Here is a 27004-nt window from a genome sequence, read left to right on the forward strand (position 1 = left end):
CAGCCACATTTTGTTTCTTTGCTTCTTGTTTTTCTTTTCAAACCCCTTTAAATTTGTATTGCCGCCTTTATACGGCCTTCTTGCTTTACTCTTCCCTGTCTTTCTACCATCAAACTATGGCCGCCATGTTGCACGACGTACGTTGTTCGTCGTACGGCGCACGCGCCCGCGAACCATGCCGCTAGCCATGATGACCATGAAAACTCAAATCGACAGTGTTCCTTCTTCTTCCTTCTTTCTTTCATGGGTATGGTGCTCTGCTCTGCGGCCCTTCGGGCCGCTGGAGAGCTCCGCCATAAACAACGGGGCCCTGATTAGCAGGTTCTGTTTTATGTTGTCAAAATCTAAGAATTTTGGCACGCTTGTGTGACCCGACATCATACGAGTTTGTTCGGACCATGTTTCTTATTTTGGAGAGACAAAAGGACTAAATTAACACTTTCTAATGGTACACTGACCATAGCGGCAATATTGGACTCGATCACGTGATCCAGCCTCTGCACCAGAGCGGTAAAGTTTGGTCGGTCCGCAGGCTTCTCCATCCAGCAGTCTCTCATCATAGCGTACCTGTCAATCAGAACATCCTGGCATTAAAATGGATAACAATCAGAGCCAAAACATAAAACGAACAAGAAAACACACAAACATGCATGCAATCATGTAACGTGTATGAAATACTCGGAAAGGGAGGAGCCATCAAAGTTTTATACGGGGAGGCTCTGCCCCAGCTCTCAGCCCTTACCCTTAAATATACATTTTTTTGACAGAAGAGTTGACCTTTTCATATACCTTCCACAGAATACGTATCCGTTTCACATACCCACAGTAAATATACTGCATCCCTCTTGTAAATGTTTCATTAGAGTAACCCCTTAAATACTTCGATGGTTCGTCTGCTTTAGATGTCTCGTATAACAATTTTGTCAGCCCTTTCCTTAACTTCCACTCGTGAAATCCTGCCCTTTTATCCCCTTTCGGGCGGAGGCTCCCCATAAAGTCTGCTATAGGGAGTGCCCCGATAGTTAGAGTAAGCACAGACTTCTTCTAAGAGTGACAGTCAGTAAACACAAAGCATACATTTCATCAGGGCAGTCCACAGGTTGTTCCATTCGATTTCCTTCCATGATGTATTGGTATATTTCAGTTGGCGGTAAACTCGGATAAGGATTTCCACCTGCAAAGCAGGACAGCAAGATACTGCATATCAAAACAGCATATTAAAGATTTATGTCAGCTGGGTAACCTGTGTAATTCGGGTAACTTCATGTATACCTTAGGCAACATGTGCAACTGTAACGTGGTTAGCCTGTGACATGCGAGAAAACTTTATGGGCGACTTTGTTAATACTGAATAAGCAATAAATTGTGTTGTTATAAGCGATTCAGTGTCTTATCTCCATGAAAAGTTTGCATTGCACCAAACGGTTATGCTACTTTGTATCAGAATAAAAGATAACATGTTAGACGTTTTAGTGTGAAGTATCGCTGTATATTTTTATATTATCTTGATCACTGATTATTTGATTAGTTTTCTTTAATGACTTTTTATTGTAATTATTACTATTATATATTACCCTATGCTTTTGCAATACTGTAATGTTTTATGGTCATGCAAATAAAGCGGTTTTCACTTGAGTGTCGAAAGTTAATTGCGTTTGCTTTGGTTTTGCATTGCTACGCTTAGTGATTGGCTTAAAAATCTCGCGCCACTTTCTCAGCCAATCAGAACTAAAACCAAAACCAATCGTGACTCGCTCGCGCACGTTTTCCCGCGCTTTGTGTCAGCTACATGTATTTGCTTCGAGTTTTGATTGGTTCACTGGATTGTCTGTGTCCTTTGTGATTGGCCAGAGTGATTACTTTGGTTTTGGTTTTACGACACTCAATTGAAAACTGCTCTAAAGCTCAAATGTTGTTGTTGTTGTTATCTTGTAGTATTTTGGTGAACTCGGGAGAGTTAAAATACATATGACTTGTAAAAATGTACAGCGATACTACACACTAAAATGTCTAATAACAGATTTATTATCCAACGTTTCTTTTCCCAAAATCCTGATTTTCCACCGTTTTTGATTTTTTTTTGGCGAAGTCATGTAGAATAAGAGGTCTACACAGAATTTGTTAAACCGGTGTATTGTATTGTTGATATAAAACTTTCATTACATTGTTTTGGCACAAATGAATCTTACCAAGGGTAAACAGCTCCCATAGAAATACTCCAAACGACCATCTACGAGAAAAAAGCACATCAAATGTTACCAATGCAGTATTTTCCCTTCTTGGTAAACACATACAGCCCCCACCTATACAACTGCAGAAAAAAGCAGTATTGTCTTGGCTTTTTAGAGAGAAATTCATCTCTCTCACATAAGTGCTGTCTTTCAGTTTCTTCGAGTGCAATTCTGTTAAATCCCGTACCCAAATTCGCACTCAGCCAATCAGCCGAAGCCTTGACTACTGTTCTGATATTCTGCGATATCAAGTCACTGACTTTATATCTTGATCGCGGTATTTTTGGCAAAATTTGGGTATGGTTAATAGCTAACCGTACCTTTTTGGTACGCTTCGGTGGCATATCATGCTTTGGTCTCCCAATGGGTACCATGGCTCTACCAAACTCGCCTGAGCGCTCGCCACGATTAAGTTTAGAACTCTGCAATTTTTCATTACATCTTCCTGTAGCTGTGTTCTTTTTATCACATAACCTTGTAATAATCATTGCACAAGGCGAATAGGTAAGCAGCCATAAGAAAAGAAAAATTTTCAATTCTCTTACACGTCACTTTGCTCTGAGTAAATCCGGTCAGTGAGAGATTCGATTGCCATCCATTTTACTGGAACCAGGCCCTATGAAAGAAATCAAACACAACGTTTAACGTATGCCATTGTCATTATCTATAGGTGATTTCGAAATAAGGAGAAGTCCGTTTTTGGGAAATATTGGTCAAGTACATTTTTTCCAAGTTTATGGACCGAACCATGACCCAAATAATGCGCCAAATTGAAGTAATCGATTGCTTTTGACCAAATTCTACAGGCGTTTCCGCCCCCCAAAAAAATATACTTCGAATATGGATAACGGGATAAAATTTAACTTACCGGCGAGACTTTAATGTACGTATCGTCTTTATAAACATCTCGGGCCAGTCCAAAGTCAGCCACTTTCACCACGTAGTTTTCTCCCACGAGAACATTTCTGGCTGCGAGGTCTCTGTGAACACACTGCAATAAACAATAATAGTTAACTTACGATTTACCCCGGTCTATTTTGACACTACGTTGCAATGATGTTGATGTCGATGATGATGATGATGATGATGATGCTATTGATTATGACGATAATGGAACAGGGAGGAGGGACAAGGGTTGTAAACTTTCCGCTTCCTATTTACCACTTCCTGTCCCTTTGTGTTTTGCTGTTGCAAAATATGTTAATTACGAAAAATTGTCTTATTTTCCTCGGCTCCCATTACCTTGGGAATGCTGACCCCACCCTTCCTTTCCCTCCTCCCGTACACTTTCCTTACTTTATTCTTACTTATTTTCGCGATTTAAAAATCTCAACGATCTTTGTATATTTCCAGTAGTTTCTTAGTCTTTGACGACTGATCCATAAAACACTGACAAAATGGCGAAATTTAATACAAATTTGCTCTAATTTTTCTTGCAATCGAGAAAATTAAAACTCAAGAAATTCGGCTCCCGAATATAAGTACGCGCGAAAGTTAGTAAGAATAAGGTTCCTTCCTGCCTTTCTGGTTACCACCCCCTTCCTCGCAAATAGCATCTAACGTGCATTAAGGACAAGGTTAAAAAACAAAAGTGTCTAGCTTACCTTTCGAGACGCCAGAAATTCCATGGCCCGCGCGACCTGAAAAGCTGCGCTTACCACGTCTGTCATGCTAAACTGTTTAGCAGGGTCCTCAGTGGGTGGCAGCCACACTGGATTGTACATCTCTCTTTTGTTCCTTAGAAACAGCAACATGTTTCCGTATGGGCAGTACTCAATAACCACACAAACATCACAGTACCGGCCTGGCAAAAATAACACGTCGAACACGGTAAGCACGTAAAGGGGTGATCTTTTAGATCCGATATGCTGTACATTTTCACTGTTTTCACATGGTTTTGTCCATGTTTGCAGTGTTGTTTTTCACATGGTTTTGTCCATGTTTTCAGTGTAAGGATAGTCCTGTCTATTCTCACTTTCCTTATCGAGACAACGACATGATATTTCGAATTCTTGACCTATTGAGCAATAGTCACGCGGCTATGGTCGATGGGCGGGTGTTTGAATTTGAGCCCATCCGGATTGTCATTACCACGAGCACTTTATAGACAACTGTCTTCTGCGCTGGTTGTTCTATTCTGTGCGGCATACACTCTGCTGAAGAGACCCAATCAGGTCGTAACAGCTGTCCAGAGTTTTGACTTTCAGTTTGGACTCTATCATGTCGTTGTCCCGTTAAGGTTTTTTTCATTTCTACGTAGTGTCAGCCTTGCTTATCTTGTCTCTAAATATTGGAGAATTTTCCTGGGCCGTTAATTTTTGTTGTTGAAGTCGCAGGAAAAGCCGTCATGAGCAACCTGGGCACAGTTGTTTAAAGGAGCTTTCTCGTGGATTTTATTTTTGAACAGCCAAAATTTACATTTTTGTCGCAGGAAACCTAATTATTTTAACGAGAATCTTTGGCATGCGGATGGCTCGGATGGAAACGGAATGTAGTTGAAAAGAAGGACTAACGTTTTTAAGTTGTTTTCGCGCTTCATCAAAAAATCGATATTTATAGCCGTAGGTGGATTTTTATTCGCAAATTAAGGTTATATGTTCCTTTAGATGTTCAAAGATTATGTTTTGTATGAGTTTAATTGCTTTCCACTAATTTCAGAACAGTTTAGACCAAAAAACTGCCAAGTCCCCGTGACATAGTTCCTTTAAAGATAGTTCTCCATACCCTTTTTCATATTCCAACACGTGAAATCCCCACAATTGTATACACCTTCAACCTGAATAAGGGACCCATTTCGGGCGGGGTGTACTTGTATAGTTGTATTGTCCACAATAGGTAGTGCCACTCCCCTGGCCCGGCACGCGGCCTTTGCAAATCTGATTTGTTTTTTCAGAACCGTAAGGTCTGTAGCATGCGCTATTTCCTATACAAGAAGTGCAATTTGACAGAAGTTCTTACCCTTTGTGCATGCCGCCAGTAAATTGACGATATTCTTGTGTGATCCAATGTGTATCAATATTTTGAGCTCAGATAACAGGTCTTTGCGTTCTGATTCCTCCGCTCCCTCTGTTTAACAATAAGAAAATAATTTAAAAGGCTTAGAAAATTAAACAAACCATAGAAAGATATATCATCATTTGAAACGAGCTCGAGAACAGACGATCCGTCAGCTTGGTCGGGCGCTGTATACGTCAAGTTTTTGGAATTGATGTAGTTCTTTGCCGACGAATTGCACAAAGGCGTCTGGGAGCAAGTCGTCGAATTCGAACATGGGGAAATTTTCATGGAAGTTGACAAGAATTTTCCCTCGTTTGAGAGACAGACAAAATTCTCCCGTACTCTCGTTGAACGGCGTTAACGTTAATCGACGACATCAGTTAACTCTGGTCCAAATGGTATCCCTCAGTTCGTGCCCTTTAGTTTACCTTTTAATGTTTTCACGGCCACCTTAATTGGTCCCTGAGAAAAGGTAGATCCTCTCCGCGAGTCTCTTTTTGATGATTTTGATGATAATCGATGTCTAGAGCTTTTTGCCGATAAGTTGTCGCTGATGATACTTCCTTCTGCTTCAGCTAAGTAAACTTCCCCAAAAGCGCCAGAGCCGAGCACTTTACCTAATAAACAAAAGAGAGATGGAGGAATAAATCACTGGGTTATCAAAAGAAACCCGGTTTCACCCGTGCGTGTTTTGCACTGTGAGAGTTATTTACATGAATATTTCCCATATCAAGCTCGCTATGATTTCTGTCGGAATGAACCTGCGTGCAGACTGAGTCTACTCTTAACTAGGAGACTTATAGAGGGGAAGGGAAGTGGAGAGGGGGGGGGGGGGAGGCTGTGGCCAATTGAACGGATCAAAACTGTTAATACATGATTTGCTATTGCATAATGGAAACACACTTTCTCCTCGGGGGACTTGATATGGGGAGGTCGGAGATAACACAAGAGGAGAAGTAGAGGAAATACTATCTAGTCCTTCAGCGGAGAGGGGCTGGCAGACCTACTCACGAATAAGCAAATTAATCCCTGACGCACACATTTAAACCAACCAAACCTTACCAAAGTGGAGCTGCTCTCGAGGAAACTCCCACCGCTTGTCATACGGCAGCTTGTTAACTTGTTCAATGAGAGGAATAGAGGCATCCAGCCTCGGTATCATGTCTGGCAGAGGAGGAGTGGTGCAGATATAGAAACCTCCATAAAGACGACGTCGGCGATACAAAATGGCGGCGATTATTAGGAGCAAAAGGATGAGGGCCACACTGACTACAATGGCCACTATAAATGCGAACTTAGAAGGTGATCCTGGGCTCTTTATGGCTCCTATCGGTGGTGGTTTTACTATGGAAACACAAGATATAAACATACGATATGAGAACACTTATTGTTGGTTAGAACTTGTAAGAGGAGAGAAGAAGGGAGGCGGAGGAGGAGGAGGAGACAGCTTTGATAGGTTATGCCACATATCGATCATTTTATCAGAAAATATTGAAGATAACCCAAGTTGCTGAGTAAGTCCTGACTCACGGGCATGGAGCCTAAGCTCGTCTTGGTTCCTGTAGCATTAAGGGTCTAGAAGTATGTGCTATCGCCCCTGGATGGAATGCTAGTCCATTGCAATTTACGTCTCATTATTTTGTCAGGTTGCCTTTAAAGATCTTTGATACCCGTCTAGACATCTGTGCTGAGATACACTGAGAGTGAAATGTCTTGCGTACGAATACGATTACCTCTATCGAGACCAAGGCTCGAAGTCGGACCTTATAAGATCACCATAAGATCTGGCAACTTCAGGGCCCAGTTGTTCGAAGGGCGGATAACGCTATCCACCGGATAAATCGCTATCTAGTGGATAAATGCAAACAAAAAAGACTACACTATCCACTGGATAGTGTTTTATCCGGTGGATAGCGTTATCCGCCCATCGAACAGCTGGGGCTTGGCATACAAACAACACTTACCAAGGGATAGAACCACGGTATCATTACCAAACTTGTTTTCAGCCACGCATACATAATCCCCATAGTGTTGCTCTTGCAGTGAATTTATATGAAGGGTGTGGTTCTTCTCGTGCCAATGTGTGACAGGTACATGGCGACCGTCTGATGTTTTCTTGACCCATTTGACTGAGGGTGCGGGATTGCCTGTTGCATGACAGGTTTCATTAATTTTATCGTTAAGGTCCTTGGGCAATTTACGATCCACCATGTTAGTTATTCTTGGTTGAGCTGGGGAAAAAGGAAAATTACACCAAGTGAGGAATTTCTTTACAGAATAAGTAGCAGAGGCGGATCCAGGATTTCTTTTAACAAAATTTTGTTCACTATTTTATTATTAGACCCAGGTTTTTTTATGGGAGGGGGTGAATGTTAGCAATTATTTTAACTTTATTTAAGCTAAAGTTTTCAACGATTTCTACACCTTACCCAGTGTCATTGCCCTTATTTTCTATATTTTCATGTTTTCTTGTGGATCAAGGGGGGGGGGGGGGTGGCTAGCCACCCAAAGTACCCCCTTGGATCTGCCCCTGAGTAGTCATGTACCTGAATGAATAAAAAACAACATAAAATCGCTAAAACATCTTGACAAGATTACAAACCTAAAACATTCAAAAACGCTTCACTCGTATCACTTCCTTTGATATTCTCAGCCTCACACTTGTAAACTCCCGTGTTCTCCACGTGACGTGGTTTACATATCACCAGGACTTTTGCAAAAGGTGGTCGATGAGTATTTATGTAATGGAAGCCATTTATTCTACAGTCATCCACAGACCCAAGAGCGAGCAGGCTCAGCTTTACGCCATCTTTGTACCACGTGATGTTTGGTGCTGGATACCCGGATGATATGCATGTCAAAATCGTGTGGTTCGTTTTACCCTCTTGAATTGTTTGGTTTGATAGAGAAACAACAGGAAGTACAAACTCTAAAGAGAAAAGGAAAAGAAAAATGCAAGATATCTCCAGATGTTTTGTCGTAGTAGTAAACTCGTTCAATTAAAACATCATACATTACAGTCGTAGGACTGAATTACGGGAGATCGTGAGTTCAAATCCCAGAGAGTCAATTTTTTTTTTTTACCCCGTAGCAATAAAATGGTTTGTTTATTATATCAACCCGATTTAGCTTTCGAATGCTCCTTCATGTACGATGCTGGCTTTACAGATAGTCACGAAAGTCATCGATCGATTATGGCTCTCAATGTCCACTTTTTTGGCGGTCGATTACTTTCTACACGTAATTTACAGCCACATTTTGTTTCATTGCTTCTTGTTTTTCTTTTCAAACCTCTTTAAATTTTAAAGGCCGCCTTTATACGGCCGCCTTTATACGACCTTCTTGCTTCACTCTTTCTACCATCAAACTATGGCCGCCATGTTGCGCGACTCCGTACGTATGTACGCCGTACGTACGCGCCCGCGAACCATGCCGCTATCCATGTTGACCATGAAAACTCATTTCGATAGTGTTCATTCTTTCATGGTTATGGTGCTACGCTTAGGAGCTCCGCTAAAAATGGTTTAAGACTCTAAAAATCATAGTTCATAGAGGGAAATGGTTAGAAAACCTGGCAAAGTTCTTTGTTGTATGTTTTTGTTCGCTAGTTTGGGGGTTGACCCTGCACAAAACCTGACAAAGTACAATAGGTGGTTACGTGTGTTCAGGTAACGAACCAATAGAAACATTCCGATTACGTAATTCATGCATAGTGTATGAGCACAAAACAAAAGATGTGCAGGGTCGTGGACCTTCCAACATAAATCAAGGCCTCTTTGTTTGCTCCTTTGATGTTTGCCGGGCTTCCTAACCATTTCCCCTCCATTAACTATGTAAAAATGAATGACAATTGTGTTAAAAGTTTATTTACATCGCGTCGCAAACAATAAACAATTTCATAAAACGATCGGTGCAGCAAACGGGAATGACAAAACGTCTCTTATTTCTCAAACGCTGAGCGTGAGCCATAGCCATAGGCGGTAGCAAGTTAGCCAGCTTGCGATCATTCTTGCTTACAATATCGTAAAATAATTTAACGGAAAATACTTCACGTCTATCTGAAAGTGTTGGAATACCAACCTTTTCTATCGCCTCACAATACGAAAATCTAGGAAAGGTTATTCGCATAGCGCGCCTCTGAATACGTTCGATGTCGTCAGACAAATACTTCGGGAGACTTCGATGGAATAGTTGACACGTTTACTAATTCTTTAGTACCTATTTTAACACCTTGGCAGAAAGAAGTATGAGAGTAAACTAATTAAAAGTGTCTTTCTAGAAGAGAAACAACTTAAGGTTGGAGACCAATTCCTTCATGTAAACTCGTCCCTGCGGGACAATGTTCCCGTAACAGTTACCCTAATGTGTCGGTAACGCTATAATTCCTTCCCTGCACTGGCCGACGATAATGCATTAAGGAAGAAGACAGCGTCATACCTGTAACAGAAACATTTATCGCTGATATCTTTGTCTCATTTGCCATCCATCCATAACCATAACACAGATACTCGCCAGCATCCTGCAGCTGTGCATTTTCAAAAGATAACGTGTTCGTGATGGTATTGTTGTTTCTTGTAAACACGGCCCGTAGTTCCTGGGCTCTACCTCTTTTATACCAAGCGAGATGGTCAAAGTCACCGGTGCTCGCTTTACATAGGATTGTGATCGAGCTCCTCTCATCCACGGGTAGGAACAAAGTCGAGGGAATGATCTCCGGTAAAACACTCTGGATGTCTGCAAGGTAAACGGATAGGTAAAGGATAGGTTGACGAGCCTAGTGGCCCACAAATATTAATGTCGCGCTTAACTCAAGTTTCCGAAGCATTAGCGAGAAGGAATATATCTCCTCCCACCTGGTATCTCCAGCATTTTGTCACGTTGCCTGTACAGTTTGTTGGTGGCCATAAATACATTTGGGTGGAAAGAGGTATTATGAGTCAGAGTAAAGCACTTTGCTTACGAACTAACAAATAACCCTGGCCACGGTCAGATGGCCTGCGGTCGAGTCAGGTGGCTCATCAATATTTCTACCCACCCCCGCCTGGATGGGATGCTAGTTCATCGCAGGGTTACCACCCAGCAGTAAATTCGCCGGTACCCATTTATACACTTGGGTGGAGAGAGGAACTATGAGGTGAAGTGTCTTGCCTAAGGACACAACGCAGTGCCCCAGCCAGGGCTCGAACCCGGACCACTCGATCCTCGTGGTTAGTCCGGCGCACTAACCACGAGGCCCTCCCAGGCCAGGGACAAACCTTGGGGATAAAACCTGGACCGCTCGATACGGAGTCCAACACGCTACCCATTAGCTTACCGCATCTCCGAAACAAATTGTACAACTTTGCAATATACAAAATATGCTATGTAAACCAGACTGATTATACAAAAGAAAGCCTTCCCCTCCAGGCCAGTCAGGTCTTACCCATTCTGTGCACCGAAAACACAACATCGTCCTGTCCAAGAGAATTCTCGGCGATACATCGGAAAAAGTACCCTTTATTTGCAGGGGGTAAGTACAGACTGCTGATTCTCGATGGAACATGCTCCGAGGGGTTGATCACGTGTCTAGGAACACGTCGCCATCTTCTAACGTCCGGTTTGCAGCTCGAGGAGCAAATTCTGATTCGCTGTTGATACCACTTGAAGTGAGGTTCAGGGTGGCCGCGTAACGCGGTGGACTTAATCACAGTGGTGTCTTGAAAGGCCAGCACGCGGAAGTCTGTGTCGTTCTTCTTCTTAAGTACTGGTTTTTCTGGCGATGAGGAATAATTGTAACTGTTAATAATCTCAATGAGGAAATGAGACCGTAAGATTTTTTACTCAGAGAACCTCCATCGTAAGAACTCGGCCATAATTTTTGTCACCAGGGTCAGTCGATTTTCAAAGCCAGAAGGGGCTTAGACACTAGAGAGAAAGGCTCCACTGGGATGTAAACGAGCTGTAATTAGATGGCGACAACAAAAATAGTCCAGATGGCATACACTTGACTTGAATGTAGTCAATTATAAATGAGGAAAATCAAATCTCTTGAAATGGAAGTTAACATGAAAATCGGTTGGCGTGACTTGTTTAGCAATGAAAAAGAGTCGAAAAAGAGCGATGGCCGGCCGACTACCGTAAAATCAAGTTTATAAGCCCATCCACCTGGAAACATAAAAATATATCCGGTTAAAAGCCTCCCCCACCCCCCGCCCCTCTGCTGAATTAGGATACTGAAAAGGGCTAAATGTCGCTTAATTACCACTTTTAATGTTGTTGCGAAACGTTTTCTCTTCCGCATTTAAACCCCTAAGTTTATAACTAGTAATAGTTCTCACTATAAAGCTGCCCCCGCCTTTTTATAATTTGTTTTTTGTCGCCTTTAATTATTAATGCCGATGGACTGCACAATTAGGCTTCTTTTTTACTGTGTCATGCGGAATTTCTTGTTGTGTGACACCGTTGCGTCCTAAAAATATTCACAAGTTCAAGTCGAATTATATTACCTAGCGCGCGGAAATAACACCTAGCGGAAATAACACTAGCCTGTTCCAGGCTCTCGGTAGTTATGGGAGAGCGGGTGAGCCTTCGTCCCCCCCTCGTTTTAATTTTTTCTCGCTCGCCCGCGTTTTTCGCTTTCCCCTTCAACTACCGAGAGCCTGGAACAGGCTAAAATAACACATAACACATTATTCGTGATGACAACACACAAGCTTATTCCCGGGCTTATAACATTCAAAATAAACTTACAATAATTTCCAGGCCAAAAAGCCTAAAAAATTCCACGAGTAACAAAATATGGCACATTCAAAGATTCGAGAAAACAACCCCACTCTTTGGATCAAATAATCTGACAGTTTGTTAGCGAAACGAATTACGTTGTACCTTGTACTACATGGCAAAGTTCACGCGTTTGTTTATTACTTGTTGTAACTTGTAAGATGAATACGATACAACAAACCTCCGAAAGCAAACCTTACAAATGTAACGCTTGAAACATAGGTAGCCGGCACGTAGCCAAGAACACGAAACCAATTGCTCGAAATCTTTCGACGTATTACTAACATTTGCTTCAAATATCACTTAACACAACCAAAGCAGAGAAACCGCTCGAACAAATTTGTGAACACGCGTAGGCCAAATCCGGAAAACAAAACGCTGCTAGCAGATGGCGAAGCTCGAAACGCGAAGGTGACCAAACGCGACCTCGTGGTTGCAAGTACCCGACACCACCGTTCGCGCTTGCAAAAATATTACCCGTCACGACCGTGCGCGCCTAGTTTCGTCAAATCGAGAATGCTTCGCCCACTACAGACACATTTCTTACTTTTTCAACAAATATTCATTGTCCTTGTATGTATACACCCGGGGACTCCTAGTGTGCCTCCTCGGGTTTTGGCCTCTGGGCCAAAACCCTGCGGGGGCAATAAGCACCCAAAACCGCTTACGAAGTTGTTAAATCCCCGGTCTAATAACCAGTATTTTTCGTTATAGCTACCTCATCATCAGTTGCAATATAAAAAAAATGTAATTTATTTACCCACGTGACACGGAAGAGCTCAGGAGCTCGTAAAGACCTGTACGTGCATCCAAGATCGAATTGGAATTTGGAGTGTTGGTTTTTATGGAGGGAGGAAAACCGGAGAACCCGGAGAAAAACCCTCGGAGTAGGAACGAGAACAAACAACAAACTCAACCCACAAACGGCACCGGGCCGGAATCGAACCCGGGCCACATTGGTGGGAGACGAGCGCTCTCACCACTGCGCCACCCCTGCTCTCCATGAACTACGAAAGACGTTCTTGTACGGGGTAAGTTCAATTTTCCAGTGGTTATAAGTTCCTCAGTATGCCTTTTATTACGTGCGCAAATTACCTGCGAAATTCTATGCACAGAAAGGACGCGCAATACAAGGCCGAAATCACTGTTAATATCCAGCTTTATAAACTTACCATAGATATTCAAAGAAACGGTTTTGTTATCAGTCCCAACATCATTGAAAGCGACACAAGTGAATACGCCGGTATCAAAGGGATGGAGAACATTTTTGATCATCAACTCGGCTCCAGATATTCTCCAGGAGATTTTGTATTTTCTGTATTTTCCGTGGTACTGGTGCAGGACACATGTTTTGTTTTGTAGTAGTTCGCCCTTACAGCTTCCAACAGAAACGCCATTTTTGAACCACTGAACGTCCGCAAATGGTGGCTGGCCTTCAGTTTCACAAAAGAGCTTTACATTTTGGGAAGCGTTGACAGATGTCTTTGTCGCGAAGTCGATGATCTTAGGAGGCTTGTTATCTAGAAGGAGAACAGGTGAACAAGAACAGTACTGTGTTATTATTTTCTGCTGCCATCGTTATATGGTTAAGATATGGAGAGCGACACTCCGGTAAAACTATAGGCGACACAGAGTGTCACCGGCGAAGCAAGAAATTTTTTCTTCGGGGGCCCAGGGAAACAGCGCGGTCAACAGCAAACGCGAAAGATAAAAAAACAAGGTAAGTACGCCCGAAGACAAAATAAACACTCCGCTGGAAGATGATGCACCGAACACAGATCGCTAAAGAGGGAGGGCAGGGCGCGACATTTGAACTGTAGTCGTGGTTTTACCGTCGAAAGACCTAGAAATGTGGTGTACCTTGGGCGGAGCGGTTAATATAACACCGCTACACCAATGGGAGGGAGCCATGGGATTAATTAACTATTTCCACGGGACGAATGACTTGCATGCATAATACAGTACTGTGCAAATGACTTTGAATAGTTGGTTATTAGAGGCATGTATTGTCAGGGAAGCCCTAGGACAGCTTACTCCCAAAAATTGACTTGCAATATGGACTTCCATTAGGGATATGGTGCAAAATATAATTTAGTATTATTTGTACAAAGATTGAGTGAAGTAGATTATTAGTTAATGTTGCAGGAGCACCAAACTGGAAACTTTAAGCAAAAGTGTCGTTGTTGTGTTTTCCCATTTTGTTTATGGCATTTTAAAGGGATATTTGTGTAAACTAACATAGTTTAATCCCTTCGATTTTGTTAAGCTCAACATTAAAGTATCTTTTACTGAACGAGATCTTATAACCCGAATCTGCAAGGTGTTCTTGCCTTTCCGAAAATCATATCTGTTGTTTCTCCGTACCCAAAACGAATCTTAACATCTGTGAAAACAACAGGTAGCATCGTTTCACTAAAAGACAATCTGAGGTGATTACATACAGACCTTCCTGGAATGATCCATTGATTGCCCCTGACGCTGCACCACCTTGTTATTTACGTATATTTTTTGTTGATTCTTCTCACATAATACTGGAAATACAGGCGATTCATGTTTGTTTACCAAGTAATAATCAGAAAAACTATTTTACTTATACCCACCAAGTCGCCTAAGAACAGTGTAAGTGAAGTCATCTTGGCCCAGCCAGTTCTCAGCGATGCACTTGTAAAGCATGTGATCTTGGTTTGGTGGAATAAATACTTGTTCCAATGAGGCTGTGTCAGTTTTCATTCTTCCCCAGCCGTCGAACGAGGGTGTACAGGCTGTGACATCTTTAGGACAGGTCTTGTACCACCAAGAGAGGGTGGGTGGGGGGCTACTGCGTCTGATGCTACAATTCAGGTACACGCCTTCTTTCGCTTGGATTATCATGACGTTTTTACTTGCGTTTTTCTTGATAGAAGGTTTGACTTAAAGTAGAAAAATATATAGTGTTAAGAACACCTATAGTTAAAGGAAGAGCGTTAGGTGGACTGAATTCGAAAGGGCTGGTGGGTTTTTTGGCAGCTTTTGGGTCACCATGCAACAACTTTCCTCTTCACACACAACAAATGATACGCCAATCTTCATTCGAAACATGAAGAAATCGGGGGCGAGTCTCACTCTTGTAGTCGCCAGAGGGTCCGTCACTTGGGAAAAAAAAAAGAGGAAGCCATATTGTCCCAGCAACGGTCCTACAAGCGACTAAGAGATGAGGCTCACCCCAAATTTCTCTCGTTTCTAAACAAGCGAATACGAATTGAGTTGTTGTCCTTTTGGAGATATCGGTCGTTGTTTTCTGACCTTGAAGAGTGATAAGATCTAATTACGAGACAATTGAGCAGTAAAACATTCTTCTTATTAGTATTTTTTCAGTAAAAAAAAAAAATTGCTAAGCTTTTTATTTCATGCTTCTATCAAAGGTGTCATTTTTTACTGAATCGTTCATAAATAACGCTGGTTTGAGGATAAAGGAAAATTTAAAAGTGCTGTTGAAAATTAACTGCAAAATCAGCTTACCTTGGACAGTTAACTGAAGAGTAACGTTTTCGCCTCCTACTGTGTTCTCAACGATACAAGAGTACGGTCCATTGTCTTCATGAAACACCGTGCTTACAACACGCAGGAAAGACGTTCCTTTACTGAACGACACCTTGTGCCGCTCGGAGAATGTCTGACAATTGACTGCTCCCCATCGAAGACTGCATTCACCGAGCTCTTGCCCATGTCTCTTCCAAGTGATTTTAGGTTGAGGGGATCCACCCGCTTTGCACCAAAATTCTGCTGATTGCGATTCGTTTACGACTTGGGTTCCAGAATGCAGGAGGACTTGACCTTTCTTGGGATCTAAAATGATTGTTTGGGAAAGTCACGAAGGTTTTTTTCTTAAGCTAGGTTGACTTCTCAATTGTTAAGTAAAACTTCCTTAAGGTCGCGCAGGACCCTTGCTCATTAATAAATTCATTAGCCAAATTTCTTAACGAGGTGCTATCTTGTAATGCTTTAGTTCGCTGCATTTTGAAAATCGATTCCTCTAAAATTTATCAAGGATATTAGGGGATGATTGAATTACATCATGATTGTCCTTTTACTGAGAGATGACCGTTTACTGTGATGTTACAAGTTCTTAAAAGTTAAACTGCAGATGATGCGATTTTGTGTCCAAGTTTTCAGCAAGACCAGCGCACCGAACAAAATGATTTTATAACCTAGAGATAAATCAAAACCTCTTTTGTGTTCTGACAAGAACGAAATTTTCGATTTCAAAAACTGCTAGAAGTTAATGGCTTCTAAGGGAGTAAAAATGTGAAATCTTAACTTTGAAACGTGCTGTCTTCATTTTAAGAAGGACGTTTCAAAATTCGCTCTTGTCAGAACACAATAGAGTAGACCAAATTTATGTTCCTCACGAATCAACTCCTGAAATTCTATATCGGCGGAGAAAACTTGGACACAAAATTGGAGGTTTTTACGATTCCGAAGACCTTCCGAGTCAATGTTTACAACAACGTGTGTTAAATTAAAAGCTGTGAATCTAATTATGATAATTCGCTTTGTTCCAGCGCACGGGGCACAAAGCTGAGAACAATAACTCGTAATTACTTGTACAAAGAACTTAAAGAAAACAATTCTCATGAATATTTCGTTTGTTGTCGGCTTCAGTCGTCGCAGTTCGTGCATAATCTTTAAATAAATAAATACATAATGATTGCAAGGGTCCTGCGCGACCTTAAGAATATTTATGTGGGCGCGTCGATCGGGCGGTTGGTCGGTCAAAGCAGGCAAGTAAGCAGACAGGCAGTCAGCGAGTCTCTGTCTGCCTTTCTGTCTGTCTGTCTGTCTGTCTGTCAGTTAGTCAGTCAGTCAGTCAGTCAGTCAGACGCTCATACAGTGAAATGAAAGCAAAAGTACTTAATTTTAGCAAATCCCTAAACTAAAATCAAAAGAAATGTACGACGATCCAAGGACGAATTTTTATGAAAAGAAATGATGGCACATCCCACAGTTGGGAAGTGAGAAAGATATTTTCCAGTCAGAGACACAAGCTTAATTTGTTCAAAGAATTTTTTCCCGAGAACCCTGTCCTGATAAATATCTTTCTAAAGATTCTTTAAGTTAATTTTCCTCATTACCTGTTACTGCCAACCGCAAGGTGTCTTCGTTAATGAGTGCACCAAACTGTGCACGGCAAGTGTATGTGCCAGCGTCCTGCTCCGTTGCATTTCTTATCTGAAGGACAAGTTCTTCAACCGGACCAGACTTATTACTCCTGATTTTATGCTTATCAGCCGTGATATTTTGTTTGTTGCCTGCCTGGTCAGTCTTGAGCCAGACGCTCATGTCGGCAGGCACACTGGAATACACAATGCAAGCCAGGTCTGCTCCGCCTGTATGATCGATATTCCTAGATTTATTTGGAACCCACGCTACTTTTTCGGGAAGCTGTATACCTATAAAAGAAAGAAAGGAAGAGGGCGTTATTTATATTTTAAAATTAAGCTTACATTTTTCGAAGCTCGCAGACATGTTGATGTACCGTCTCATTCTACCCTTATCTAAGGCCATGTTCACAATAAGTGTCCGAGCACTGGTACCTGAGTGGGTACCGGCAAAAAATAGCGTCGTGTTCACACACAGAAAACCATAGTACCAAAACCCAAGTACCATTTTATAAGTGAATTATGGAGTGGGCACCTAAAAAAATAGTATGTTCACACTAGTTCCCATCGAGAATCGTACTCGGACACCGTGCCCAGGCACCGAGTGTGAACACAGCCTCACCCATCGTCGTTTCTTTTTGGTCTGTATATGTGTACTACTTTGGCCTTTTACTACCTTTGCAGAGCATTACTTATTTTCAGTATGTTACCTGGAAAAGTTAGAATAGCAGCCGGAATTTTCTTGGAGCCCGCTGCCTGACAATAATATGTCCCTTCATCGCTCTTTCTTCCTTGAGTTATGGTAAACACGTTGCCTTGGCGAATGAGAGTTACGCCATCAGGCAATCTTTGGATGTAAATTCCTGGAGTTGATTCTTGCCATAAATTCACCTCAAAGTCAGCTTGAAACATGCGGCAGGTGATATCAACCGGCTGATATGGAACTATTTCAGTCAGTGACGGAGGCACGTGTGTCGTTGCAAAAGTGGTTGGTACGGTCGACGGTTTAACGGTCTGCCTGATTTCTGGCGAGTCTAAATAAGTCAGAACAAAAATAGTCAGCTCTACTGTAAGAAGTATAGTACAAATCCATAGCGAACATAAATTTTAGTCCATGTAATCAGGTTTAATCGGGAAGAGAGCTAGTATTAGAGAAGGGAGATAATGTTAGAGGAGTGGAAGGATGTGGAGGCTTATTTTAAATTGTAAACCAGATAGTGCACATTACATGAGCTGTAGGATATTTGGTGTTGTTTTTTTTTTCTGTTAAATAGCACGTTTTTTTTTTAAAAAAAGTGACAATAAAATTGAAGTATATATGGTGGAAAAAGAGTCCTAAAAACCATATAAGCGTAGTCACCAAAAGTTATTATTTTCCTGTCCAGAATTATGATAAACTAACCAACTACGCTTACAAACGTTGGGACCGGAGGGAGGCTAATAGACGGGATGTTTTTGACGTTTTGGAGACAAGAAGGGGAGGACTTGCAAGAAAATGGTCTACTGTTGCCTAACTAGAGCTTTTAGGGTAAATACGTACCGTCGATCTTAACGGTGGCTGTTTTCAGCCAATATCCGGCACCGAAATCCATGGCTCTGCATTCATAATTTCCTGCATCGGACTTACTGACATTATTAATCCTGAGCTCGCTGTGAGAACCTAAAGTGAGGACATGCTTCTTAGGTACAGGCTCTTTGTCTTTAAACCAGGCAAGGCTATGTAACTCTCCACTAGAAACTGAACATGTGATGGTTAAGTTCTGGCCTTCTTTAACGACTGAAAGTTGTTGCGATACTTCTGGTCTAGGTGGTGTTCCTATCAGGACAAACGACATTAAAGAAGCTTTTTATTTCATCTCAGATTGTATATTTGAATCTTCACTGCATTGTACTTAATTTTAAACCTTTGAGTCCGTTTCTGTTATGTCAAAAAGAAAGAATAAACAAAATAAATTTTAGGGTGCTTTCCATTTGTCAGAACTGGCCGGCCAGACCGGTATATTCGAGAACAGGATTCCGTTAGTCAGATTTGTCTTGCATGTCAAACCAGTCAGTGCATAAATAAAATACACTGCTGTGGTGGATTTGTGGGAAAAATCTCGTGGAAAAGGGGCCATTTTAAATTCAATACCACCGGACAGGCCGGGAAGTTCTGACTAATGGAAAGTGCCCTTAAGGTTATAACGACCTTCACAACCATGGAGAGAAAACAGGGACGAAGGTCCGGTAATATTGACTGCGGCAACTTCTTACTTTCCAACGCGAATCAGGCATTTTACTGGGCCTTATGCAATTACCCTTAATCTCTTGCTGAAAAATTGTTGAGTGGAAGACATATCCAGGGAAAGTAGAGCAGCAATGCCACAATAAACCATCGGCTTTCTTCATTCTTTGGGTTTCAACGGACCTTATTTTCCCTATAAATTATTAATGCCGACAGGTACCTTTTGAAAAGACACTAACCTTTCGGTGGAACCGGTAAAAGCTGCCCTAGATCGACATCTTCTTGAGCCTGGTTGCATGATGAAATAACCCTGCAGACAACCTTGCCCTTCATGCTAGGATCCATGCTATGGATGGTCAAGATTCTGCCAGTCAGGGTGACCCTCTTCCCATCAGGCGTCAACTGTGTTATGCCGTCCATGCGAATTATTTCTAAGAACATCAAAGGCTGAAAGATGTTATGAGCTCCACAGTTCAGATCCAAAGAACTTCCAAACGATACAAATAAATTTCTGTACCCCTGGCGAATGGCCAACATTGGAGCTAGAAGAAGAAAAACAACAACAATATCTTGATGAAAAGAAACGATGGTATATGCTTAGCTTAGTAACACCCCTCTGTAACAGACCCAGTGGAATCTTTGTCTTCACCGGGTTTTCAGAAAAAAGTCACTGGGGTTGGCCAATTTCCCACTGGGTCGGCTTATTTTGACTCTTTTTTTAAATAGGTTTATCCGATAGAAGGCACACCGCACAGTCACTGGAGAAGCATAAAAATAGGCGGGTAAAATCAAAATTTTCGCTGGGTACCGTGAAGACTAAATTTCCACTGGGTAGGGGAAAATAATCCACTGGGTCGGGTTCCACTGGGTCTGTTACAGAGGGGTGTTTAGTACTACTTGGAAAACATTTTCGAGTTCTCCTAACAGGAATGGAACCTATGACCATACGCACACCCGTTGAGCAATCTACCACTGAGCTACAGGGCATACAACTAGGTCCAAATGCGACAGACTTCCTGCATACTGCTAGGATTAGTTTTGTTGACGAGTGGCATTGTATGGAAAGAAATGATGGTATACATTAAGCTTGGAAGATTCAAATGTAAAAGATATTAATCCGGTAGATACCCCACCCCAAGGTCCTAATATAACCCTTACCCTTTCATATAGCATCCACTCCGCCAGAGTGATATAAGCAGCACGCGCTAGAAAAAACCCACGCAAAAAGTTGTTCCATCAAAATCGGCCCCAAGGAATCAAAAGCATTTGTTCCTAAACTCTTTTGGGCTATTTGTTTCATCACACAGTGCTCTCCTCTCCAGAAAGGAAATTCTTTTCTAACATTACCTGGATTGATCTTTAAGTAGGCTTCTTCTTTTCGTCTTATCTTGACCCGCGGCGCCTCGCAATAGTAGATACCAAAGTCATTGAAATTCACTGCATGGATAACAAATGTCTGACCAAGGCGACTGACTCTGCACCCATCCGTGAATCTTTCAACAAACACGCCTGAAGACACCTTTTGTTTTAGCTTGACTCTCACATTAGGGTCGTTCATTCTACAGTTAAAAATCACGGAATCTCCAAAGGTTTTGGTGACCAATTGCAGCGAGTGATAAGTTGACTGCCATCGTATTACTGGTGCTGAAAGGTTAGAGAAGACGCATATGCATGCAGGCTTGCACCATTTTAATTTTTAAATGCAACTTAGACGTTATGATGGAGGAGTGTTTTTAAAAGTAAACATTTAGAAGGCATGAATTTGATACTAAGGCCCTTCCAGTCAAGGAGAAGGGGTAAGAAATTGGTGGAGAGAAAGGGGGTGGACCGTGGTGGTGGTGGGGAGGGGGGTTGGGATTACCCTCTTTTTTGAAACAATCATTAATGTTTTTCTGTCCTGAAATGTAAGTTGTGACAGAGTGGTATCGCTGGGACCTCTAAACCTCAGACCACAGTCGGCCGTTCATATTATTTCCCTTCTCTATATTATAAGATAACGATTCTGAATAGAAATGTTACCGTTTCCAAAACAAGGGGGCAGTTAGTTAACAGCACTGTTGTGTAACCTGTTGAAGACAGCGGTTAATTAAAGTCAAACGAGGGAGTGCCCCTCTGCACAGAATATTGCATAAACTACTGCGTCCTTTAGTGTAGTTGACAAGAAAAAGTGACCTCGGCTGGCGGTAAAATTATGTAGCATTCTGGTTGTATTTTACATAGTTGGTATTAAACAAAGTAGTCTCCTTTAGTTCTGCAGGTGTTACTTGGATCCCGAGGAGTAGGGTAGTGGGGAGAATAGTTTATGACAACCCAAATAACAGCTGCGAAGGAGAACAGTAACATGGCTTACCTGGCGTATCACAGGCTTTCTTATCGTCTCTCCACACCAGGCCCGTTGAGCAGTTCATCCTGGTACTTATTCCCCCCGAACAAAAGAGATATCCCGTGGGCCTCTGCGGGTCGGAAAAAGTGCCATCAAGTTCTGGGCATTCGGTTTTGTCTGAGAAAGATTACGAGAAACGCGTTTAACATTTTATTCAATCGAGTCAGCAAAAAGTACAAACAAAGAAAACATTTTTAACTTAATTGGGCTCAATGCATGATAGTCCTCATGGTCAGGAGCAGCTGAGAATACGGAGCTAGTCTGTTCACGCCGTTCGATTAGCTGGGAACATGCTGGGAAGTAGAGTCTCTTCGCCAGGACACTATTCGTTCCCGACTTCGCACAACGCTCCAACCACCTAAACGCCTGAAACAGACGGCTACCATGTAGATGAAAATAGTGGTAAAACGGCGCTACTGTATGAATAAAAAGTTAAAGGACAGGGATTTGTGAGACGTTTCCGTATAAAGGAAGGGGAGACAACTGCCACGAAGCGAAACTGCTGCCTTACCACCTCCAGTTTTAAAGCATACGCCCTCGTTATTAGCTTCTCTAAATTTCAGTAGCTTTCTCAATTTAAAGCAAACGAAGATAAAGGTGACCACGAAGAATTTCGCTTTTCAGTGCAGACTTGCATACTGATTGGCATTGCAGCTTCTTTATTGTTATCACCTGGTACGTATAAGTCGTATAAGAGCAGGGGCAAAAGAGAACCTTTTGGATAGTTTTTATTTCTTACCTAACACGCTCAGTTTGACATGAGTCGACCAAAACCCGAAGTCTTGATCAGTCTCAAACACACGGCACTCGTAAAACCCAGCCTGGTTCATTTGAACATTCTTTATAACCAGAGTATTCGTCCATGTTTCGCCATTGAGGTTCAGCTGTGTGCGAACTGCTTGCTGTTGCATGGAGAGTGGGCGTGCTCTTTTGTACCACTGAACGTACGAGATTCTTGTACCTGTGGCTTTACATGTGAGGTTTACATCTCTACTGACAAGAATTTCCTTTTGTCTTGCGTCCACAGTCGGTTTCGGTGGGTCTGAAAGTAATGAAATATGACAAAGCATAAACGCATTTTTTGTTAATATTTTTGATTAACAACTACAGCCAGCCGGCTCAATAGAAACGATATTTCAAATTTATCTTCCAACTCAGGAAAGTAATAATGGAATAGTTGTAATTGTTTCGCTGGGTGTTTGGTTTTCTACTGAGGTAAAGTCTACGTTCGAGCCTAGCGACCGATCAGGGCGGAGCTTATCCCGGTTTCAGTAGCATGAAGCGACTAGGAGTATTTCTCCTCCCCCCCCCCCCCCCTGGTTGAGATGCTAGTCCATCCCAGGGTTACCCCCAGCATTAAATTTGCCAGTACCCATTTATACACCTGGGTGGAGAGAGGCACTGCGGGAGTAAAGCGTCTTGCCCAAGAACACAGCAACCCCGGCCAGGGCCCGAACCCGGACTGCTCGATCCGGAGTCCAGCGCACTAACCATTAGGCTACAGCGCCTCCCACTACTGCGAGGTACGGTCTATTAAAGGACTTTATAGCTTATTACCTTTGGGACTTGGTTTAAGGTAGACCATTCCAATATTTTTGGAAAATCTTGGCTGTCTTGCTCTGCATATGTACATGCCCTGCATCTTACTGCTTACTCTGTGGAGAGTGTACAACTGTCCGTATTTTGCCAAGTTTTTTCTCGGAGTATACATTCCCCCGGACCCCAACATATGCCACAGTGTCACGGCCACTGTTGGGTCATTGAGCTCACAGCTGAGGTCGACAGAGGACCCTTCAGGGACCATGCGAACATAGCTCATCTTTCCAATGTACCTGAGGGGTGCACCTGGCGTCAAGAAAATGAATAAACAAATAATTAAAAACTAATAAGACATAGTTTTTTGGCCAGTTAGAGAGCCCCGCAGAATCCAAACTGTATTATAGAGAACCGACTAGAAAAACTGCCATTCGGAAATTCCGAAATTCCATACAGATGACGAAAGCAGTGTGGTGTCTCTGGCAGGTTTTGCTTGGTTTTTTTAATTTTCGTCAACATGGCGGTTAAAGCCAGCTTCTGGAAAATGACGGCGTCCACAAACGAAATGTTTTTTTGTTTCTTTCTTAATTGACTTTTATTTTCTTGTTACTGTAAAAAAGTGTGTGTGTGTGCGCGCGCTGCCACTGAATAGCATAAGATTTCAACCGAGAATTTGGGTGTGTGACACGATGGAAATCAATAAAAATTTTCTTCGTTGGCCATGGGAAATGTATTGTAAAATCCAAACCATCGAGCTTGCTTTACTATAATTTTGTTCTTGAATTTTCCAAACCATCGAGCTTGCTTTACTATAATTTTGTTCTTGAATTACTTCAAGACATGCAATGTATTCGCTATTCCCGGGGCTATTACATTCCCTCAATAAAAGATGTATGACAAAATGGCCTATCAGTTAATTCATCTGGTTTTCAATGGTGGAGCCCGATGCGATATCCTAATTGCAGATAACAAAACAAGTTACTCTTGTTATCACGGATCAACCGTCGTCAGCTAATGCCCAAAACCGTTTAATGATCGGATAATGCCAGCTAGAACAAACATAAAGAAAAGCAGGATAAACCATTGGCTGGTGCATAAGAGACACATTAGGGTAAACGGCATAAAACTTGTCATGGGTTACTTAGCTGTCACTGAAAGCTTAACCCCTGCCTGTCCAAACAGTGTAAGACAATATGCCGGTCAATATGAATTTTTGGCAAGGAATTTTGGCTCATTTTTTTTTGGAAAGGGTAAAAGGTCATTAAGCTAAAAGCTGATAAAATAGATGATCTGCTCTGTGCGGATTCAATAGCCGTGGAATGACAGTTCGTTATCTGTATTTAACAACTCTTAAACTATTTTCAATAACAAAAAAGAAAAAGAAAACGACTTAGTTTGCATAATCCTTCTAACACTCTAATATTTTAAACTCATTAATTGCATGCAAACACCTATCCCGAAATGTTTTGGAATAATCACACCGGCAATCACAAAATTTGCGCCCGCATCCGCACCGACAAAAGGCTGTGACCCTTGCAGTCAAAATAACGGAAATAGGAGGTAAAAGAACCTTTATATCGGCTAGCGATTAACGTGCAAACTTGTAACGTGTGAAATAAGTTCTTGGACTCCTTGGCGGTCTAGACGTTGCCGTCCAAAAACTTATCAGACCGGCCAATATTCCACTAATAATGGGCACAACCCGTCTAGAATTGATAGTCTTACAATGCAAGTCTTTGGAATTTTTCAGTTAATTAATGTTTTTTCATTTATTACCATTATTTTTATTAGAGTACTGTATATTCTTTTTTAGCTAGGACTAATAACTCCTTTTTACATAGTAATGAAGATATAACTTTTAAACTTTTTAATCTTAATATTTTTTCTCATTAATTCTAGTAGCATTGTAGACATTGCAAGCATAGACGGGAGGCAGTACAATTCGGAGTTCGGACAATAAAGTGCTGTTAGGTCACTTTGTGACTGAAACATCCTTCCTTCGTTTATGTTTATTCAGGATGCCTGGGATCGGATTAATGGAATGATAGCCCCCATTTTAGGGGTTTAATTATAGGGAAGCGAATCGAATAGGCTTTGCTTGAATGTTTAGAATATGAAAGTTTGAGGAATAGTTTGACAATAAGAGTTGAACAAAGGAACTTTCAGAGATGATTTAAAAACAATAATAATTCTTTTTACGGTTTTGACAGGTTTTGGTTTGCCATTTATCATTGAATATTTTACCTTGTTTGATCGGACGTGATCAGTAATTCGCTGTATCGATCAAATAGATTTCACTGTCTGGTTTTTATAGACGAGTAAATAGTCTACATTGAGTGCAGGCGATTAGTAAACACCCTGTAAACAGCCCTTTCTCTTTCCCGGCAGAAACCACAATTATTATTCATCCGAAATTAACCAGATCAATGCACAGCATTGAAGTTAACTGAGCATCAAACCACTCTACTTACCCTGCGAGTTCGTCTCTAAAACGTTCCATGCGGCCAGCATCAAGACGACACAAAGGAAACCATCGACGAACCACCGTAGTCCAACACCACGCAATGATGTTAACGTAGCCATTTTTACGCTGATGACTTCGATCTAAGGAACAGTGTTTTCATCAATACCATATCAACAGCAAACCTTAAATTTCAGCGATGCTTAAAACGTTTGAAATCAACACATTCCTAGAACATAATCTTGACCGATGACTGGATTCAAGTGACGTTTTCATGCCGAGGTTAAACTGAAAGCGATATGAAGACTAAGAAAAGTATCAGATGTCTAAGCTGTCACGAAAGGCTGCCAAGTGGAAAATTTCATTCATGTTATTATTTCAGGAAACAACAGTCGGTTCTCAGGTAATGTCAAAGGTAAACATTTAATCAATTATCGTGCCCTAAAATTCCGGTTAGATCCTTTATCGTGTTTTCATGATTCTCGCTCAGGCTGCAAAAGGCCGCAAAAGTTTAGCGTTGTTCTTGTGCCCAGACAAAAGCCTTTAAAAACTACAGAAAACGCAGCTTTTACCACAAACGAAACAGCGCCAGCACGTGCGTGATATCATCTGGTTGGGCGTGATATATTTTGTCGTATTGCATGACACAGCCATAACACCCATCATTCTTATAAAGGCAAAAAATTCGAAGCGGCTTATAAACAAACTCTCCCGCTACGTTGGAATAATAAAGAACATTTTAACAATTACAACTCGTCGTAATGAGTTAAGGAGTGTAGGGGCGTTTAATATTCAAGATAATTTCATATCACTGGCCGGTCTTAAAATGCTCTGTTGTTGATTATTTTATCTTCTTATCGCCAAAATCAAATGTTGCAGGGTTTTTTTTTAAAGACGAACTCAAAGTTTTTGCCGCTAATTTTATCTTTTTCTTAAATGTTTTTTAGATACACTGATTTGCGAACAAACTTGAGATGCCATCTAGGAGCCTTCCTTTGCCGTCTGGTCAGTTAAGGGACTGGTCAATAAGTAGAGGGGGGGGGGGGGGTGGGCCGGAGCAGAAAGGGGGTGGGTCATCAGTTTTTCAACCCTCGAAAAGGGGTGGGTTATGTCGTTTTGATCTACATGTAGGGGGTGGGTCATCTTATTTATATCAGTATAAATAGATAAATTTCTCAAAGTGACCAATTTTAAATGATTTTCTAGCGATTTCAGGAGGCTAAAATGTAAAAATTTCCTGGGAGAGCATGCCCCCTGACCCCCCTAGATGGCTTA

At 41.7% G+C, this 27004-nt stretch overlaps 1 protein-coding gene across 1 annotated transcript in view; it reads right to left on the reverse strand.

Annotated features, from left to right (window-relative positions):
* LOC144653815 (uncharacterized) overlaps window positions 1-26144 on the reverse strand; it is a 28546-nt gene extending 2402 nt beyond the window's left edge. The window contains exons 1-25 of the mRNA XM_078513913.1: window positions 25740-26144; window positions 23290-23577; window positions 22472-22774; window positions 21700-21849; window positions 20697-20993; window positions 19589-19891; window positions 18666-18941; window positions 17836-18159; window positions 17099-17416; window positions 15486-15812; window positions 14588-14896; window positions 13160-13507; window positions 10651-10980; window positions 9666-9962; window positions 7831-8157; window positions 7193-7459; window positions 6291-6572; window positions 5657-5845; window positions 5190-5297; window positions 3836-4035; window positions 3100-3222; window positions 2777-2847; window positions 2190-2230; window positions 1078-1174; window positions 459-567 (exon numbers count right to left, since the gene is read on the reverse strand). Coding sequence (XP_078370039.1) covers window positions 459-567; window positions 1078-1174; window positions 2190-2230; window positions 2777-2847; window positions 3100-3222; window positions 3836-4035; window positions 5190-5297; window positions 5657-5845; window positions 6291-6572; window positions 7193-7459; window positions 7831-8157; window positions 9666-9962; window positions 10651-10980; window positions 13160-13507; window positions 14588-14896; window positions 15486-15812; window positions 17099-17416; window positions 17836-18159; window positions 18666-18941; window positions 19589-19891; window positions 20697-20993; window positions 21700-21849; window positions 22472-22774; window positions 23290-23577; window positions 25740-25851 — 5796 coding nt within the window. The 5' untranslated portion in view covers window positions 25852-26144. The remainder of the gene's footprint in view (window positions 1-458; window positions 568-1077; window positions 1175-2189; window positions 2231-2776; window positions 2848-3099; window positions 3223-3835; window positions 4036-5189; window positions 5298-5656; window positions 5846-6290; window positions 6573-7192; window positions 7460-7830; window positions 8158-9665; window positions 9963-10650; window positions 10981-13159; window positions 13508-14587; window positions 14897-15485; window positions 15813-17098; window positions 17417-17835; window positions 18160-18665; window positions 18942-19588; window positions 19892-20696; window positions 20994-21699; window positions 21850-22471; window positions 22775-23289; window positions 23578-25739) is intronic.
* Between the last annotated feature and the right edge of the window lie 860 nt (window positions 26145-27004).

The sequence above is a fragment of the Oculina patagonica genome, chromosome 5 (genome assembly GCF_052425735.1).
Source record: "Oculina patagonica isolate OP01 chromosome 5, crgOcupat, whole genome shotgun sequence".
Taxonomy (NCBI): Eukaryota; Metazoa; Cnidaria; class Anthozoa; order Scleractinia; family Oculinidae; genus Oculina; species Oculina patagonica.